General features: G+C 42.4%; 1 protein-coding gene across 2 annotated transcripts in view; it reads left to right on the plus strand.

Annotated features, from left to right (window-relative positions):
• Window positions 1–9,416, plus strand: part of RAB31 (RAB31, member RAS oncogene family) — a 58,340-nt gene extending 48,924 nt beyond the window's left edge. For both annotated transcript variants that reach the window (XM_072330053.1, XM_072330054.1), the window contains exon 7: window positions 5,151–9,416. In XM_072330053.1, the coding sequence (XP_072186154.1) occupies window positions 5,151–5,248 (98 nt within the window). In that variant the 3' untranslated portion in view covers window positions 5,249–9,416. The remainder of the gene's footprint in view (window positions 1–5,150) is intronic.
• The last annotated feature ends 8,892 nt before the right edge of the window (window positions 9,417–18,308 follow it).

Consider the following 18,308-nt stretch of genomic DNA (forward strand, 5'->3'; position numbering starts at 1 on the left):
TCTGCCTTTATGAGGTCATGGTTTTCCTCCAACAGTAGGAGAGCTCTTCTACATGAACCACACAGTGAACCAGAACAGCTCAGTGTTAATTAACTCGGATCAAGATTAGAGTTCTGAGTAGTCGAAGCCATTAGGCATTCTGTTATTTACTTTGACGCGTTTAAGATTTGTCTTTTTTTTCCCTGTGTATTTTGATTTGTGCCGTTGTATTGCTGTTTCACCTGGCAAAAACGTATGCTTTTGCATAAAGGATTTTTGTTGGAGGTACTAGAATTGCAATGTAACTGTTTAATTGCGCAATATCCTTTTATCGTAAGTGTGTTACCTTGCGTGAAAATTTAATACGTGAATTAAACAGCAGGCAGCTGTCAGTCGGGGGAATTCTGCTTCACTGCAGGTATGGAGTGGAAAAGGAAAGAGACTGACTACTGGGCCAAACTTTATAACCCATCTTGGAGATACATGGAAATTCTACAATACCAGTGAAACTGGTTTCAGAGGATGAAAGGATTTGAGGAGATAAGTGTGACTGTCCTAAGTCCTACAAGTGCACAAGGGGTCATATATACAAAGGCCCAACATGTTGGATAAGATGTGCCTGCTCCATCCTGTGCTTCATAATGTGGGTTACAGAAAGCAACGCTTTGCAGGTTCACCTTGCTGTGATACAGCTAGCATTTTGAGGAAGGGATTCTGGCCATTGCTTAACTGCTGCTTGATGCAGTCCAGCTCTTCTCATCAGTGTGTTGTCAGAAAGCTGTGGCTGCTGCTTTGTAGCCAAGCAAGATGGATTTCACATCCCAGTGAAAATTTCCCCTTCTTCTATTAGCTGTAACCCATTTCCAGAGAGGAAATAGATGGGAGAAACGCACAGGAAACTCTGGTGGGGCAAGATGATGTCTTGCCCCTTATCCTTAGCCAAATGGTAGTTTTATCAGGTAGTAATACTGCATTGCTTTTGGACTTGAAATTCATCACCTGCCTGTACTAGCTAAGGCTGATGGCATCCACTTCCCTTTCTGCTGCACACACTAAATGACAATCTGTTCAACACTTAGAACTGGAGCATTGCATTCAGAAAGGAACAAAGAGCAGATTTTGTTACTGTGATGATGCATCAGGCTTCCAGCTGCAACAGAGCAATCTCCGTCTGCCTCTTGTCAGTTCTGTTTGCAGAGCTGTCACCCAGTCCCTCTTGTCTCTCTTGCTTCCTGCTCCAGTTTTCTTTTTCTCCCTTCCTATTTTGTTTACCTCTTGCCCCTCCTTCCCTCTCATTTCTCAATCCCTTTGCCTCCGGCTCTCTCTGAACCACAATTCCCAGAGTGCCAATTAAACTCTTAGCATTACAAATCTCAGATTTAATAGCAGCAGCTGGAACTCAGCCCGGCATCATGAAGACCCTGACCTTCATTCTGGGCTGCCTCAACCCAACTCAGGCGTGCCAGAAAGTGGGAGATGCGATGGGTTTAATGCTTCCCACCTGTTAACCTGCAAGGTTCACTTCAGAATGTTGACATTCCTGTAATCCTACCTTTGAGCAGTCTCTTGTGATGTTTATTTTGCACACCATTATGTGCTTACTGGAATGAGCTCGTGGAAGAGCCCAGCTCTGCCGCACAGATGCATAGAGGTGAATGTTACAAACAGTTTTGCTGCATAAAGTAATACATGAAATGTGCTCTGAATATTGCTGAAATTAACTCAAAATATATAATTGGATGAGTAATGCAGGTGCAAGGATCTAACTTGATATCAGGTAGACTTTGCTCCACAGAAATGCCAGCAGTGGGAACCATACAGAGCCTTCCATCTTCTCTAACAGGATGATTTAATAATATACCCTTAAATTTTGCATTTCACCAGCTCAGCTCCAGAGTTCTTAGGTTAGTGTATGCACATCAGTTTTTCTCCATGTGATGAACCGTTCTGTTTGGAATCATAAAGCACGTTCTTGGTATTCTTTTGTCAGATGGCAAGGTGTCTGTCTCTGTCCCGCTATGTAAAAATGTGGAAAGTGTATTCTATTTGTAGTCTAGTTTAAGTTAAGCAATGGAACTCTCCTGTCTCTGTGGAATTTTTGAGCCAACTCCATCTTAACAGAGCAGCCTTTGATCTGAAGAGGAATTGTCTTAATCTACTTATTTTTTTGAGCAGGAGAACTGTTGGACTGAGTGCTGGGGCACTGCTGCTCCTACCTGATGTCAACTGCCTGATAACTTAATGATGCTGTAGGTTATCTGCTATGTGGGTACCTTCTATTCCTCTGGAACAGAGGCCACGTATGACAGTGAAAAATACTTCTGAAATCAGTATATACTTTATAAAATTAATTCATTTTTATGGCCTCTTTTGGTTCTGACTCAGCGCCAGCTGGATTGCATTGATGTCAGCAAGATAGACGCTATATTTGTCAATAGCTGAATTACAAGTTAAGGTGATCACGGTCCTTTTGAGCTGTTGCACAAGCACCAGATACAGATGAAGGCTCAGCATTTCTCTGCTAATCCTTGGTGTGCTGCTGGTGCTTGAACCGTTCCCTGTTGCAACCTAGTTATGAGACAGCTGTAGTTATTTTCTTATTACCTAGATCCATTGCTCTGTAGTGAGAGTTACGTGAGCTTTATGTTCCAGCAGAGTTACCCATTGGCTGCACATCAGATGGTACAAGTTCCCTCGGCAGGGATAAATCCTGTTACTAGGATTAAAATGGCTTCACTCAATGACTTAAATCTGATGACAGGAGAAATAGTGAAGGGGAAAAAAACCTCACCTATTAAAGAAAAAGTCCTAAACTTTTGTAAACTTTTAAGCTGTTTAAAACTGCTTTTTCATGTGTTGAATTCAGGGGGATTAACCAAACAGCAGAAAACATGACTGGTTAATGACAAACAGTACTTAAGATCAAAGGTGGAATAATGAATCGACAAATACCGTGTCTGGAGATTTTTCCCTTTATTCTTTGCAGTCGTTATCTTTGCTTTGGTTTTTCTTTATCGTTTTGAGAAATGAAATGAACCAGGTTGATTCTTAACTACCTTCATGGTGTCCTGTTCTGAACTGGACAGAACTCTCTGACCTTGAAACCTGCAGTATTTTTGCTCCAAAGATAAGCTTACCTTGTCCTTTGCATACACATCAGAGTGTTATTGGAGAGACTTGGAACTCATAAGAACCGTGAAATATTGAATGAGAAACAAATAGAGGTTCAATGTGAGCTTTTTAAAGTAAAAGTTAGGCTAGTTTGCCTGTGCAAGATTTCCTCTTCTAAACTTGCCATTAGAAGAACACATTGTTTAGGCACTGTTTGCTTAATGGCTTTGCGTGGAAGCCACGTCCATAGATCCTAACTATTTTTAGCTGCATTGTGCTCAGAGACAAATGGCCAAAGTTTTATTTTTGCTGGTACTGAGGTCACGGCACATTAAAAGTGGTAAGTGCATTTCTAAAACGATAGCGTTACCTCTGTGGAAAGCATCTTACAGATGACACATTCCCCATATCTTACAGAGCTTTTTTAGGATGAGTAGACTCTGTCTCACACAGGACTGATAGAACTGATGCATGTGATGTCTCTGACCCACCTAGTCCGCTTTTCATTTTACTCTAGAAGGGCACTTGTGTTCTGGTGAGACTTCATGTTTGTAAGCAGGGTGTAAAGCTGCTGTTTCGGTGACCTAAAATAAAGTGCAAGCGCAGCACTGTAATGTCAGTGCTTAGACATGCTTAAGCCCTCCAGATGCCTGTTTCTCTCAGTCTGGGACCAAGTACTTTTGCTTATTAGCATGGGCAATGTTTGGCCTCTCATTCAGTTGTACGGACATCCAAGATTATCTGCTTCAAGAGTCACACTTTTGCGGTATAACGTACCTGTTCAGAAACAATGGTATAATATAAGTGAAAATTTAGTGGATTTGATCAAAGGTTATTTATGGGCGAGTTTTACAAATGAAATTTTGCTGTGTGATTTCATTGGGATTGAATTCTACCTGAATGCTTTTAATTCATTGCCACTGCCCTCAGGTTCTTTTTGCAGGACTAAAATTTCCACATACAAACGTAATTCATGGAGCAATCAGAAGGAGACAGCTGTGTATAAATATGGCAGAGGATGGGGAAATCTGAAGTCTTGAGGCTGGCCTGAATTATGATCGTTGCCACTGGAAGTGGCACGTAGCAAATAATAAACATTATGTTTCATTATTTAACATGGGTAATAGTAAAAACAGGAGTTATTCATAGCAAGTAGATTCAGCTTCAGGGAAAAAAAAAAACACCCATCAGGTTCACAAAGCAGTGAGAAAGTAAGTTACCATGACTGCACGCTCTATACAACGCTGAAAAAATAGATCACTCAGTGAGAGGAATTGAAAAGCCAGGCCTGACGAGAGACTTAGCATAGACTGGACCTGGGAGAATCTTGTTTTCCTTCATATAATTCTGAGTGGTTAAGCCTGTAAGACCAAGGATGGAGCTGTATTGAAGAGGCACACAAGGAAGAGGTGAGGAGCAGTTCTTTCTTCCCCAAGGAGAGAGCCCTGGCTGACAGTGTTTCAAATGCTTAAAGTAATCATCCCATAAAACGAAGAAGTCAGGAGAGCTGGATGCTGTTAATTAATGAGTGCCATCAACTGTGAAGACATAGGTAGCCCTCAAAGGATGGAGAAATGCAGCGGAAAGAACAGATTTGTTTTTCTTTTCCAAGTGCAGGCAGCATGTGTGTAATTACAGCGCTTTGTAAAACTCTGGCGTACAGCAACTGAATGCCATGCAAATTTAGGGATGTCAGGATCTCATTAAACCAGCACCATTCGCATTTAAGTGCAACCAGGGGGAAGCTGAGAATTTTCTGCATCTTAGTGTTTCAGCTCTCAGTAAGATATCTGCTTTTGAAATACACATATAACAATTTTAGCATCCTTAATACTTTCTTGATAGATGTATTTATGTATGTGTGTGTGTGTGTGTGAAAGCACTCTTCTTGCATAAGCGGGATGCAAGGGAAAAAGATTTAAGGTGCAGAGAAGATGCTTCTTTTCTGGTTGAATTTTACAGATGTAATTGTTACGCAAGCTAAATCACCATAACTATTATCTGCCCGTGTTGTTACTGCATCAGGAAAATTGAATTAACTGTCTCCTCATGTATTTCAGGTCAGCAAATTCCACCCTTAGATCCTCATGAAAATGGTAACAATGGAGCAATCAAACTTGGAAGGCAGACTTCACAGATGGGTAGGCGGTGCTGCTGACCCAACTTGACCTCTTGAGATTTACTTGAAAAACAGCTCCATTTACTCTTTCACGGAGAAAGGACTTCATGATCTCAGTGACGTGGCTCCTGATATTGAAATTACTGCTTTCAAGACTTCCCGCGAGTAATAACACAAGGACCAGAAGCAGAAAGCTTCGCTTTAAAATGGATTTTGTAAAAACCTACTTGGAAAATCCTCTCTAAATATCCTGTCAAAATTACAGTGTCAGGGTGTTCTGATCCGCTGTTTCAGCTGATGACTGTCCTTTTTTATTTCTTTTTTTTAATAAAAAGAACCTTTTCATGAAAGTTCTAGATTTGCTACCGTAAAAAAAAAAAAAAATCTCTTTTTATATTGCAAAGTGGACTTGGCATGTTTTTAGAGTTTTCTGTGTGATAACAAAGTGCGAAAACCCATGAAACCTGAGTTTTGGCAAAGTTTCTCTGCCTTGTTAGCTGGACTCTGCTTCTATATTTTTCTGGATCTGTAGCTTCATCTCGTGCTTTCAGTAAATACCAGCAAGAATTGAACTGAATTTGCTAACTAGAAAAATGGATCCAAAGGATGAGCAAGTGCGGTTTGTTCAGGCTGCAAGTCAGCACCTGCACCAGGAGGAGCTGTGCCATGTGAACGAAGGGACTGTCACGAAGGAGGCTGCTGGGACCCCACACAGTCCCCAGTGCTCTGAAAAGAACTGAAGTAGCAGCAGCTGTACTTTGCTTGAAGTGATTTCCAGGGCATACGCTTCATTAATTGCTGAAATTGTTAAAAAAAAAAACAAACAAAAACAACCACAAATACCGGCTTAATCTCTATTACTTACCAAGTTTCCTCCAAATCTGTGCCCCAGGCTGAAGATCTCTCAGCTTAACAATCCCACTTCTATTTCTAGAAGAGAGTGCCACGTTGCCCCAGTGGGTCAGGAGGATCCCTTCCCTGACTCGCTCCAATGCATCTCCATAAGGCTGTTGGAAGGATGACAGTTCTGTGCATAAACTGTTTGGGCTTAAAGGCTGGAATCTAATAACGTGACATAGAGTGTTTCCTTATAAGTGCCATTCTCTTCTTTTGTGGAATAGTTTCTTCAGCAACGTGGGATGCAATACAGAGGGACTACTGCACGATGCCTTTGAAGCTTATTTGCAGCACAGTGTAGAAAAATAAATCCCATGGATGGCTATGAACTAGAAATAACGTGAAATTGTGTTCTTCGCTTCCATCTCTTATGAATACATGTGACTGATTTTGCTTCTTCATCAGTTCAGTTGGAAATCTAAACTAGAGTGAGTTAACCTCATAGTCCAACAGTGATTTGTTCTCTTGCTGGGAAAATTGACCTCGTCACACATTTTCTGTGGGCCTTATAAAAAATAAAAGAGGAAAGTAACTTATTGCTATGAATCATGAACAGGCAGGCGAGAGCTGGGCTTCAGTGTTTGTGCATAAACCCAGACTTTCTTGCTTGGTTGTGTGGTTGCTTTGATAAAATGGTACCAATTATTAGTGCTTGAACCAGAGCCGGGTCTACTGAATGGGATTATTTCCTTTTCTTTGGAGGGCTTAAATAGTTAAGATCAGCTGGGTGTTCCCCGCCTCACCTTATCTAAGAACCTAGACTGCACTGGTTTTTCACCTAATATCCTCTCTGATGTTTTGGATTCTTTTGAAAGCACTCACACCTGAAAATTTGTAAGCACAGACACGAGAGCTCCCAACCAAAAGGAGAGTTAGGATGACCTTTCAGTCTTGTCGCCTTAATTGCAGCAACTGTTCTCCTGATAATCCATCATTGTTCACATGAAAATTCAGCAGTCATCACAGTTGATAGTTGGTAATGCTCCTTTAGGGGCCATGCAAGATATTTCCATGGGGCTGTTGGAAGAACCACAGCTGCATTTAAAAATGATTTGAGCTTAAAGGCTGGGTTTTGATAAAGCAAAAATAGAGTTCTTATATCCCACCCCAGTGTGAGTCTGCTTGGGGAGCCCAGACAACTAGAGGAGGGCGAGAGAAGTTACCATGGCCTAAACTAATAGGAACTGATAACCAACACAGATTAATGGTATTGATGGGGTCTGTGGCCCATATGTGAAAGGCTAGTCTTGTTAAACAAGGTGAGGTGGAACCCATGTGTTTTAACACAAAATTTAGCTCAACGTATAGTAGTCATGTGTAACTGATTTTTAACTTCTCATAGATCTCTATGGTATCTGTCCTCATAATGTGATGTCTCAAATCTCATTAAGCCCGACTTGAAATGACTGAAGGCTTTGTAATATGGTTCTGCGAGTACTTTATACTCTGAGTTTCTGCTAGAGTTGGCCTTTCATGTGGATCTGAATGGGACAGATATTGTCTTGACCAACCAGTTCTCACAGCTGCCAGTGAGCTGCTTGTGATTCAGAACAGGTATTTGAGTTACACCTTTAAATAGTGTAAAATTGGAAATCATTACAATGGATTTCTGGCAGATTTTACAATTCAAATGCTAGCAACATAGGCTTAAATGTATTTTTGCATTAGGTGGGCCAAATCTCAATTACCTTTTTCTTCTTTTTCTCACTCAAATTTAAGTTCATAGAATCTTAGTCACAGGGTGGCTTGGGACCTCAGAGCCCATCCAGCCCACCTCTTGCCATGAGCAGGGCTGCCGGCCACCAGCTCAGCTTGCCAGGGCCCATCCAACCTGGCCTTGAGCTCCTCTTGGGTTATGATGAGCTTCAGCAGAAAAATCTGGAGCCTCGTGTAGAAACAACACGGCACGATGCTGTGTAGTAGCTTGTGTTTACTTTTAAGATAGGGCAAGCCTTCAGCGATGATGTCATTTATCTCCTGTTTGTCAAAGCTAAAGTACAGCTTTAGCCTGCTTCTTCCAGTAGGGGAATGGTTGGTTTAAGAAACAGCAATCTTCACGTATAGAATTTTTGCTTTCTTTTGTCGCCTTTGTTGTTTGCAAAGTGAGTAGCACCACCCTTCATTAACAGCCAGAAAAACGACAGAGAAGCAAACAGTCTCCGAGTCAAAGCTTTCAGCAGTGATCGTAATTCCCTACTGGCTAATGGCCGGTTGAAAGCTACATGACCGTACAGGAGCGCTTAACTCTGTCGTTGTTCTGCTCTCCTGACAGTGATAAGAACAGTGTGCAGTTCCTCATCGACCAGCTGGTGCTGGCTCTGTCGGAGTCTGCTTGTCTTAAGCGAGCTGGCAGCAGGACTGGGGCACTCTGTGGTGCCAGGTGGAGTCTGTTTGCACCATGATTCATGGCGGTGACCCTCCAGCTGCAGGTGACTCGCTTTTCCGGCTTCTCATGAGCTCTGCATAGGAGTGTGTATATAAGTGCAGTTTTTTATTGTTACGCTGACAAGTAGTGTATTTTTTCCACTATGGCTGGGTCTCATATACTGAACATTGTATTCTGTAAGTACATTTTTTTGTTTATGGTCGTTTCACCTTTATGAAGTTAAAGCTGCAGGCTGAGGGGAGCAAGAAGATGGAGATACGCATAGGTACAATCGCTGACTCGCCGTTCTTATGCATGAAAATGGCATATTATGGAAAAGCTGGTCTTGCAGCTGAGAAATACAGGAAAGGTCATTTATTATCCAAGATTTGGCACTTGGAAGAGTTGAAGTTGCATTAAAAAAAAATCCGATTATTTTTATTCATGGTATAGCAGGTCTATCTAAAGTACTATAACATACCATGCGTATATGTTAGTAACTGGGAAAGTTACCTATTGTCCCCTTGTCTCCTCAGTAATCCTTCATGGCACATGATGGTATACATTCTTAGGTTGTAACAAGAGCATTCAGCCTACACGCAGACCTTTTCAGTACAGTGATGATGTAGTTTGCTATCCTACCCTTAACTATTTAAGCCAGAGTCAGTGTTAAATTGTCCGTTTAAAATCACTTTCCAAGTACTCTTCCTCTGTTTTGTTTATGTAAGGGCTTCGATTGGGCTGGACCCACTTGCTGCATGTATGGGATGCTGCAATCTGTTCATACTTTACCTTCCGTTTTACATATTAATTGTATCGTACCTAATTATATTTTTGCCCTGAGATGTACCTTCTGTGTTTTATTTAACCTGCAATGATTAACGCTAATAAATGTCTTAAATGCCTCTGGTTTGAGGATGCCTGGTTTCAATAAAGCAGAACAAAAGTGGTCCCTTTTTTCTCATTATTTGCTCTCCAAAAATGGCTGTTTCCAGTCTGCGTGTTGCCTAACTGGGATTTAAAAGAATGCTGCTTGAAACATGCACAGCTGAACTCTTGGCAGAGCTGGATGCATTCCGGGAGGATCCCAAAGTGCAGGTGGAGTTTGAAGGAACAGAAAGTGCGAGCATCCCTTTGCTAGAAGTTGTTTGACTTAACCCATTAGAAGAGTGGTTTGTCCCAGTGGGGAAACTTGGAACAGTGGTTGCTGGGAAGAAGTGATCTTGGAGGTACCATGCACTGTCATAGTAAACATAACATGTGTGGCTCTTGTGGCATTTTCTATTTTGTGCCTTTTTATTTACGTCAGTGCATTTCATGTCTGATTTATGACTCTTGAGTTTGTCCTTAAGAGTTAAGATTTAACACTCCCTTCAAGAGTGTGCAGTACGTAGTGCTTCCCAGTGCTGTTGTTTCAAGGGGTTTGTACATTCACTGTGATTTTTCTTGTGTGACCCAATTCGTAGCTTCACAGATATTACCATAATAATGAGGACTGTGAATATATCTTTTACTTTGTTATCTATAAGGAAAAAGGGGATTCTGGAGAGGAGCTTTTCCAATGACTGAGATAAACTCACACCAACACATGAGAAGTGCTGTTAGAAACCCTGTGAATGACACGTCTGGTGGGAACATGGTGACCAAATACTATCAAGCGACCCAAACAACCCTTTATCTATATAAGGAGAAACCAGCATTACAGAGGAGCCTCTGTGAGTTTACTTCCTACTTAAAGATACCCAGCAGGATCTGTTTCCCACTTTAAAAGCATTCATAATCACGTTGCAGAATGATGTATTTATTTCCTGCTATTCAAAAATAAAAAATTAAGTCAGATTCATAAATGTAAAGTGCAAAAAGGTGGCACAGATGCCAAGTTGAGCAGGAGCCAGCAGCATGCCCTTGCTGCTAAGAAGGATGACGGTATTCTTGGCTGCATCGGAACACTGCCAGCAGCTCAGAATTGATCCTTCTCTACACGGCACTGGTGAGGCTGCACCTGAAGTGCTGGCTCCAGTTTTGGGTCACCCAGTACAAGAGAGCTGTGGGCTTACTAGAAAAAGTCCAGTGTAGGGCCAAGGAGATGAAGGAGCGCCTCTGTTGTGAGAAAAGGCTGAGGGAGCTGGGTTGCTCAGGTAGAAGAAGGAGAGGCTCAAAGGGATTTCATCAGTGTGTGTAAATACTACTTGAAGGGAGAGCACAAGGAGAATAAAGCCAGACTCCTTCCAGTTGTGCGCCCAGTGCCAGCACAAGAGGCCATGGGACAAACTAAAGCACAAGAGGTTCCCTCTGAACAGCAGGAGCACTGGCACAGGCTGCCCAGAGGCTGTGGGGTCTCCTCCTTGGAGGTCTACAGAAGCCTCCTGGCCGTGGGCCTGGGCACCCTGCTCTGGGTGGCCCTGCTGCAGCAGGGCTGGAACTGGGGGATCCAGAGGGCCCTGCCTGCCTCAGCCAAGCTGGGATTCTGTACATAATTCAAGGAAAACCTAAGAAGCCCCTTGCAGCTATTCTCGGTGTTGGAGAGTCAGGAGTGCTGTTTTTGCTTTCATTGTGAAGAGCTTTGCCCTTTGACATCCACGTCCTGGCATTATCAGTGGGATGTTACACGTGGCCTGGAAGCGTGTTCTTGTAGTGCTTCGTGTTAATTTGCAGCTTTATTTTGCCGTAAGAGGGGAGCAGCACAATTGGTTGGGAAATAAACCCCCTCTGCTTCCCTTTTGAAGACTGAAGATTGTGTCTCTGGGCACTCAAGGAAAATCATTTGATGTTATGGGCTTCAAAAACTTCCCTAATACAGCTTCAGTCTTTCTGCAGAGCATCATAGGACGCCCTGCTGTGATCTCTTGAGCACTCTTCTGAAATGAGGACAGAAAATCTGATGAAACAGTCTGTGTATCTCCTTCATGCTTCCACCCCCTCAACGAAGCTGTAAGAGTGTTTAGGCTGCTATCAGATTGTGAAACCTCTCTTCTTCTCTGAAAGGAAAACAGAAAGCTGCAAGATTTTTGTTTCCCTCCTTGATGCTGTTATACACGAGGCTACAGAGTAATTTTCTTAAAAGCATTGAGAGGCGTATGGGAGGACGGAGTGGCTGGAAGTGTTTGTGCCAAGGCCTCTGTTAATTGGTGTAGGTTGCTCCCTGAGGACTCGGCTTCCACAATGGGATGCATTCATGTGTGATGGTGTTCTTGACCATTAATAAGATCTGCTTTGGATTAGAATCTATTTAGCATCTGTGCCAGCGCCGATTTCATTGTTTGATTGAACATAGTTGCTCTTTCACTGTCCCGAAGTAAAACCCTTCTGTAAAGACTGCAAAATCAATAGTTGACCGCATTTATCAGGTTGAGAAGTAATAAGTCATGGCATAATGCAGCATAACACGGCTTGTCTGAAAAATCAATTTCAGGTGATTTTCTCATCTCTGCAATTAGATCTGCAAGAAGAATCCTTGCTGCAAAATGTCTGCATTTGCATCATGCTGATACTGCCGAGTGTGTCCTGATAGAGATTGGTTTGTACGGCCACTTATCATGGCAACGTGTTCTGTAGAAATATGAGGGCATGCTCATTATATGAAGATTCATAATGGTGTGTTTTCAACAGATAAGGTGCAGAAGCATTATTGGAATTGTTTTGTAACACGGTGGTTGTGAAAGCTTGGGGACAACACGCTGGCAGAACTGGAAGTGCAATCGACCTGTACTAACTTGCATTCGGTGTCACAGCAATTAACAAGTGTTTAATAAGACGTCGTTATTCAGTGCACAGAAGTCAAGCGCTGGGGTGTGGAAAAGAATTTTGAGGCTTCTGGTTAGGAATTCAAAATTTATCATCTTGGGAAGGATTTGGGGTTTTTTTGGCTGTTAAATTACTCTGATCAGAAACCATTTTATCCCTGCGACTCCCTGAAGTACTGCAAACAAATAGACTTTCTGCAAAAGGTGCTGACCTTGTTTCTCAAAAGCTCCTGGCGAAGCCAAGCCTGATCTTTCTGACCACCTTTGAACCTTTCTGTAAGACACACTGAACTGATGATGAAAGCCTCAACCTTTCTCATTCCCACACTCTGAGTATTTTAGGAAACAAAACCACACATCCACTGAAATCCGCTTAATGCCTGTTTATTTTACTTTAGTCAATGCCGTTTCTGCTCCCTTTGCTATGGTAAAATACGTGTTGAAATAAGAGGATAAATACCTAACAACCAGACCCCTACTCCCCTCCAATAAGCAGAGAGCTGTGGGGGAATGCTCTGTGGCAGACTATGAAAGAGGCAACCGCTCGGCTTCTGATTACATATTGACAAGTGGAAATCAATGAGGAAGTCAGCTCACACGCCTAAGAGATGCCCTTGAGGAAAATGAACGTCGCGTTTCTTCCTGTCTGACATTACAGCATGATTTGGTAGGCGAGAGATAGCACTGCTGTTACTCACTTAGCAAATAAGTAAGAAATTAATGAGAGGATGGTACCGGTTTCTCTTTGCTTGTTTTAATAGGGCTGAAATGTAGGTTAAGCACCTTACAAAAGAAATCCCTGCTTCTGGTTGTCTTCAAAGAACCAGGCTGCTGTGCTGATAAATACAAGCTGGGAAGTTTCATAGCAGTTTAGAGCGAAATAGCAATGGTTGCAACCTGGGTAACACCATGCCTTTCAAAATCCCTTTTCAATACAACAGCTCTGCAAAAAAAACAAATCATCAGCAGACAGAAAGTTACTACCAACTATCCAAGTTACGCTCTGTGTTCATCACTCTCTGAATGGCACAATTTTGCACTGTGTTTTACCAAAAAAAGCTAAACAGTGTGCGGTAGGGATCTCCCAAGGGCCCCCAGAAGGGGTATTCAAAATGAACGTGTAGGTTTTCTATGCTATTTCTTGAGACATTCGGGAACGGAAATAAGAATGCTTTCCTGGTGCCACTCCCTTCAGAGATACCATTTGTCCTCTGAGATTTGCCACACTTGTTCTCCATTCTCAAGGAAAATTTGCTTTCAAGGTGGTGACCTGAACTGCCTGTTGGCATCTAACCAGTTCCCCACCCCACCGTCATAGAACAGAGAGACAGAAGTCTTATCAGCAGCTGACGTTTCCAATGGAGGTGATTCTTTCTCAGCAGTTTTGGTTACATTCTGACATACAGCAATATCTGCTTCTGATGTTGTGGGCCAACATAACAACACAGGAGGCAGTCCTTTTGCAGCAGCCCCAGACAGTTATTCCTTTTCAGAAGCCAGAATTTTTTGAAGAGGAATTAGTTTTCTTGAAATGAGAACAAAGCCAGAATGTCACATTGGCAATAAAATAGTGAAGAGGAAAGAAGGAGGAAACGACATAATAATGTCCTACCTTGGAAGATACTCCTGGACATTGGTAACAACCCCACTGAGGTGACAGACAGAGAACAAAAGAGATATCTGAAATGGAATGTTGATGTAAAAGGGTTATCACATCATAAACGGTCAAAGTGCATATACACGCATTTCATGGCACAGCCTCATTAACACCGTCGTTACTTAGGAACCCTGGCCCACAAATGAGTGTAAACAAATACAAGATGAAGAGTGCCTCAGGTGGCTAAAGACTCCACCTGTGGAAAATAAGACTTTATCTATGTGTGTACCTGGATGTACAGAGTGCAAAGCCCATTGCATAAAAGATGACGCCCATTCACATAGCCCGTGATAGGTTAGCAAGTAGGAGCCTTGGACTAATGACTTTGGTGAACACACTGCCGTGCACTTGTATAGCCATTCTCCGTACATGGTTTAGCCTTTCAGGAAGCTTGATTTCAGCTAAAGGATGTCTTGGTGTGATGGATTGTTTTTGTAGGAAAAGGGCAAATCATTCCAGAGAAGGCTACAGAAGAAAGGGCAAACGTATCCAAGTAGATTTGCATTGAGTGATTTAACCACAGCAGTTCTTCATGTTCTTCAATACTTGCTGCTGGGAGTAGAAAGGCTACACAATAACAAAGCATCCATCACTGGAATATAAAATGGAAGATTATTTTATTTTACTTATCCCGGGAGGAAACTGATGTCTTCGAAGATCCACCAGACTTGAGATGTCAAGTTATCTTTGTGTCAGCGGGCATGCATTTCACACACCGCACCTCACCTTGCTGCAAATCACACCCCAGTGAAAGATGCATGTTGTGGCAGAAAATCGCACCCGGTGCTATTCAGGCTGCCTTCTGACAGGTCTGCTTTTGAAGAACGCCTGATTTTTCAGTGAAGCAGTGCCAGAATTCCCATGAGAGACTCCCGCTCTTCAAGATGTTTGAGGAAAGACATTGTGCTCCCCGATGTTTTAAACCAGCGCTGGAAATTGTCCTTCCTCTCAGCAGGGCCTCCAAGGCGTAGCAACTATATCCTGGAAGTTAGATAATTACGGTGTACATTTTAAGCCAGCCACAGGCAAGTAATTAGAATTAGGGAATGCGTGACTGCCTTCAGATATCTTTGGGTCATGCTAGAAATGTAAGCAAGTTGTGTTTGATGCAAAGTAGCCTATCTGATGTGATACACACCCATGCCATAGAAAGTGTGTGGTGAGGCAATGCAGGATTTTTCTCTCAGATTTTATCCTCTCCTACAATTTTAAACAGAACCGTTGCTGTGATGTCACAGGATGTCCATTACTTTGTAATTTTATATACTTTTGTACTCAGTGCTGGTTGATGAAGCATTTGATTCTGACTGATTATGATGCGGCACAAACTGTTACCTTTCTCTCACCGAGGTGAATGCCTCCAATTTATGCAGCTGTCCTCTCTTAACCTGCCCTCCTTCTATGAGGCCCCTGAGTAGGAGCAGTTTCCAAGACAGTCCTCCGAGGCTCTGAGGACTGAGGTTGGTGTTTATGCTAAGTTAGCACACTGTCAGGCCTCCATGGTGACCCCATCCCTTCCTTCAGAGCTGGCCTCAGTGTTGTCACGTACAAGAGCTTCATGGGCATTTTTGTGCATTTCTGTTTTCCTCTGAGGCAAGTGCAAACATTCCATTTCCTCGTGATGTCACCTGTCATCTGCAGATGATAAAATCTTGGAAAGTCTTGCATTTTATTAGCTACTCAAGCTGTGTGGAGGTAACAGACAGTAAAACTGAAAATGTGCCAATGTCCTGATTAAGCTCAGCTTGTGTAAACTCTACTGCTCTACCAGTTTCTAGGAAAGTAGTCAGATGTTGTTGTGATCATCCCATCAAGGGAACTACATCTACTTGGGTTTAAGGATGCAACCATCTATATTATCCGGACTGAGACAGATCCAAAGTCTGGTTAGCTGCAACATCATGGCCAGAAGCCCACCATCCATGAGTCTTTTATAATGAGAAGTTATTGGAATCTGTTAAAATTGGCCCAAGTGTGTTGTTCTGAATTCTCTATCCAACTCACCCTCTGAAAAAAGCAGAAAATGTAAGATTTGAAACATCATTTCACTTTTGAATAAATACAGAGGAAGAAAAAAGTGGGGAGGGGGGAGGGGGGAAAGAAATACTTGTGATGTCACTGACACATACAGGCTTTGCCAGTCTCATGACCTAAAGAGTCTAATTCTTAGTTGTAAAATTGGACTTGGTATGTAACGATTCCATTCCTTGCTTTACTGTCCATCAGAACCATCCCAAGGATGCCTCCTAAGATTTGCTCAACATTACGTGCCAACCTCAGCTTGAGATAGGAAAATTGCCTACGGAGTGATCTTTTGGCTTATCCACCTCCGAGACTGAACATCTCACATCTTAACTTACTTAAAAGTTTCATTAATGATGCATAAGCCAAAATCCAGCTCAGCTCTTTCCCTCACAGCTGTATTGTCTCTGAATAGCTAACAAGAGCCAAACACAGTAATTTTCTGCTTCTAATGTGAGTGAAACCTAGATATGCACCTCGGGAATAATTTCTGGATGGGAAAGCAGAGTTTTTACTAAGCTACTTTGAAAAGCTCGATTTTATTTTATTTTTTTTTTCTGTTACAATAATGAATTGATATGAATTTTTCTCTCACTGTATGTGTTAGAGAATGTTCATCAGTGAAAGCAAAACACGGTTAAATATTCAGGGTTGAATGCCCCCAGGAGTATTACAAAAACCAGTGGAGAGCCATTCGTATTCAGTCTGAACAAATACTGGTGCACAAGGGAAATGGATAAAAAGTGAACCTGGTGCACTGCGAAGAATAAACACGACGGGTTCTGATAATAATAAGCATGACATGAACCCTGGGCAAAATAATGTCAAGACAGACATGGGAAGCAAATCGGTATTAATTCACAGACAAAAGCGTATGTAATGTTAATCCATACATTTTAAATCTAAAATAGGTGCTTTCAAACCACAGGAGATGAGACTAAAATGCAGTTGCTTAAGGTAGATGGATTGATTTGAGGCATGGATTACTTTAAGGTATTCAATGTAGCTCTGCACGACAAGCTGGATAAAAAAACAACAGTACTATGCAAAATAAATTTACCCGCATTACATGCCCTCAGAACCAATTAGCAGCTATATCAGCATGTTTCTACTCTCTTCTAATGGGTTATTAACAGCTTCAAAGGAGCCATTGCCATTCAATGTCTTTATCAGTGGAAGGAAACATAACATTTTTGCTTCTAACTTGGCAAATGACACAAAAATTGCTGGAAATGGAAAGAAAACAATGATAAGAAGAAAACAACATCAAGATTTTTAGCACTGTTCTTCAGATCTTCAGCTGTCCGTAAATACTATGAGACTCCGTGTGGATGAGGGGCTATTCCCTGCCTGCTGGTGGCGGGACTTGCATCTGGTGCTGGCCCTGTATATGAATGGGGACACTATAGATTCCCTTTTCCCTTATTTCTACTTGCTTTACTCAGGGAAGGGAAAAAGCAAGCAATGGCCTGGCACACATAAGATAAAATACATTCCAGATTTGCAATGATTGTTTTTCTGTTAAATTAGTATAATTTCTCATAGATTGCTTCTCCACAGAAGAATCACAGAATTATAGGGTTTGGAAGGGGCTTCTGGACATCATCCAGTCCACCTCTATGCTAAAGCAGATTCCTACAGCAGGGTGCACAGGAAAGAATGTCCCCATAGAAGGAGACTCCACAACCTCTCCACACAGCCTGTTAAAGTGCTCTGTCACCCTCACAGTTAAGGTCTTCCTGATGTTTTTATGGCACTTCCTGAGTTGCAGTTTTTACCTGCTGTCCCTTGTCCTTTCCTTGTGCACCCCTGAAAAGAGCCTTGTACTATGGACAAAGAAGAAGAAGCATCTTCTTCACTTGAAGGTGAAGGGGTAGAAGAAGAAGCTTGCAGAGCCATTGAGACTGGGAAAGTGGGAAGAGGAGGAAAGCAGCAAAATAGGACAGGTGTAGGTTCAGGTTGATGGAGTGGGAGCAGAAGGGCCTCAATCCACTATAACATTTCCCTTTAAAAAGCAGAATGGTGAATATTCGTGGTAGTAGGCAGTGAGCAGTGCCCACAGCACAGGAAGGTTCAGGGTAGAAGGGGCTGGGTTGCTCCCAGGGAAGGGGAGCATCAGGGGACAGTGAACAGCATGACAGGTCTCTGGCTGATGGCAGTGAATGAGCTGATGCTAGAGATGTCCAACATGGAGATAATCCAGCACAGGGCATCTTTTGTTACATGGTGCTTCCTGCAGGCTTTTCTTTTTCACCCGTAGCTATGTCCTAGAGGATATGGCAATCTCAGGATGAGAGGGAATGGACTTAAGTTTTGCCAAGGGAGATTCAGGTTGGATATTAGAAAGAATTTCTTCTCTCAAAGAAGAATGGTGAGGCACAGTCACAGGCTGCCCAGGAAGGCGGTGAGGTCACC

Source organism: Excalfactoria chinensis, chromosome 2 (genome assembly GCF_039878825.1).
Source record: "Excalfactoria chinensis isolate bCotChi1 chromosome 2, bCotChi1.hap2, whole genome shotgun sequence".
NCBI classification, from domain to species: Eukaryota; Metazoa; Chordata; class Aves; order Galliformes; family Phasianidae; genus Excalfactoria; species Excalfactoria chinensis.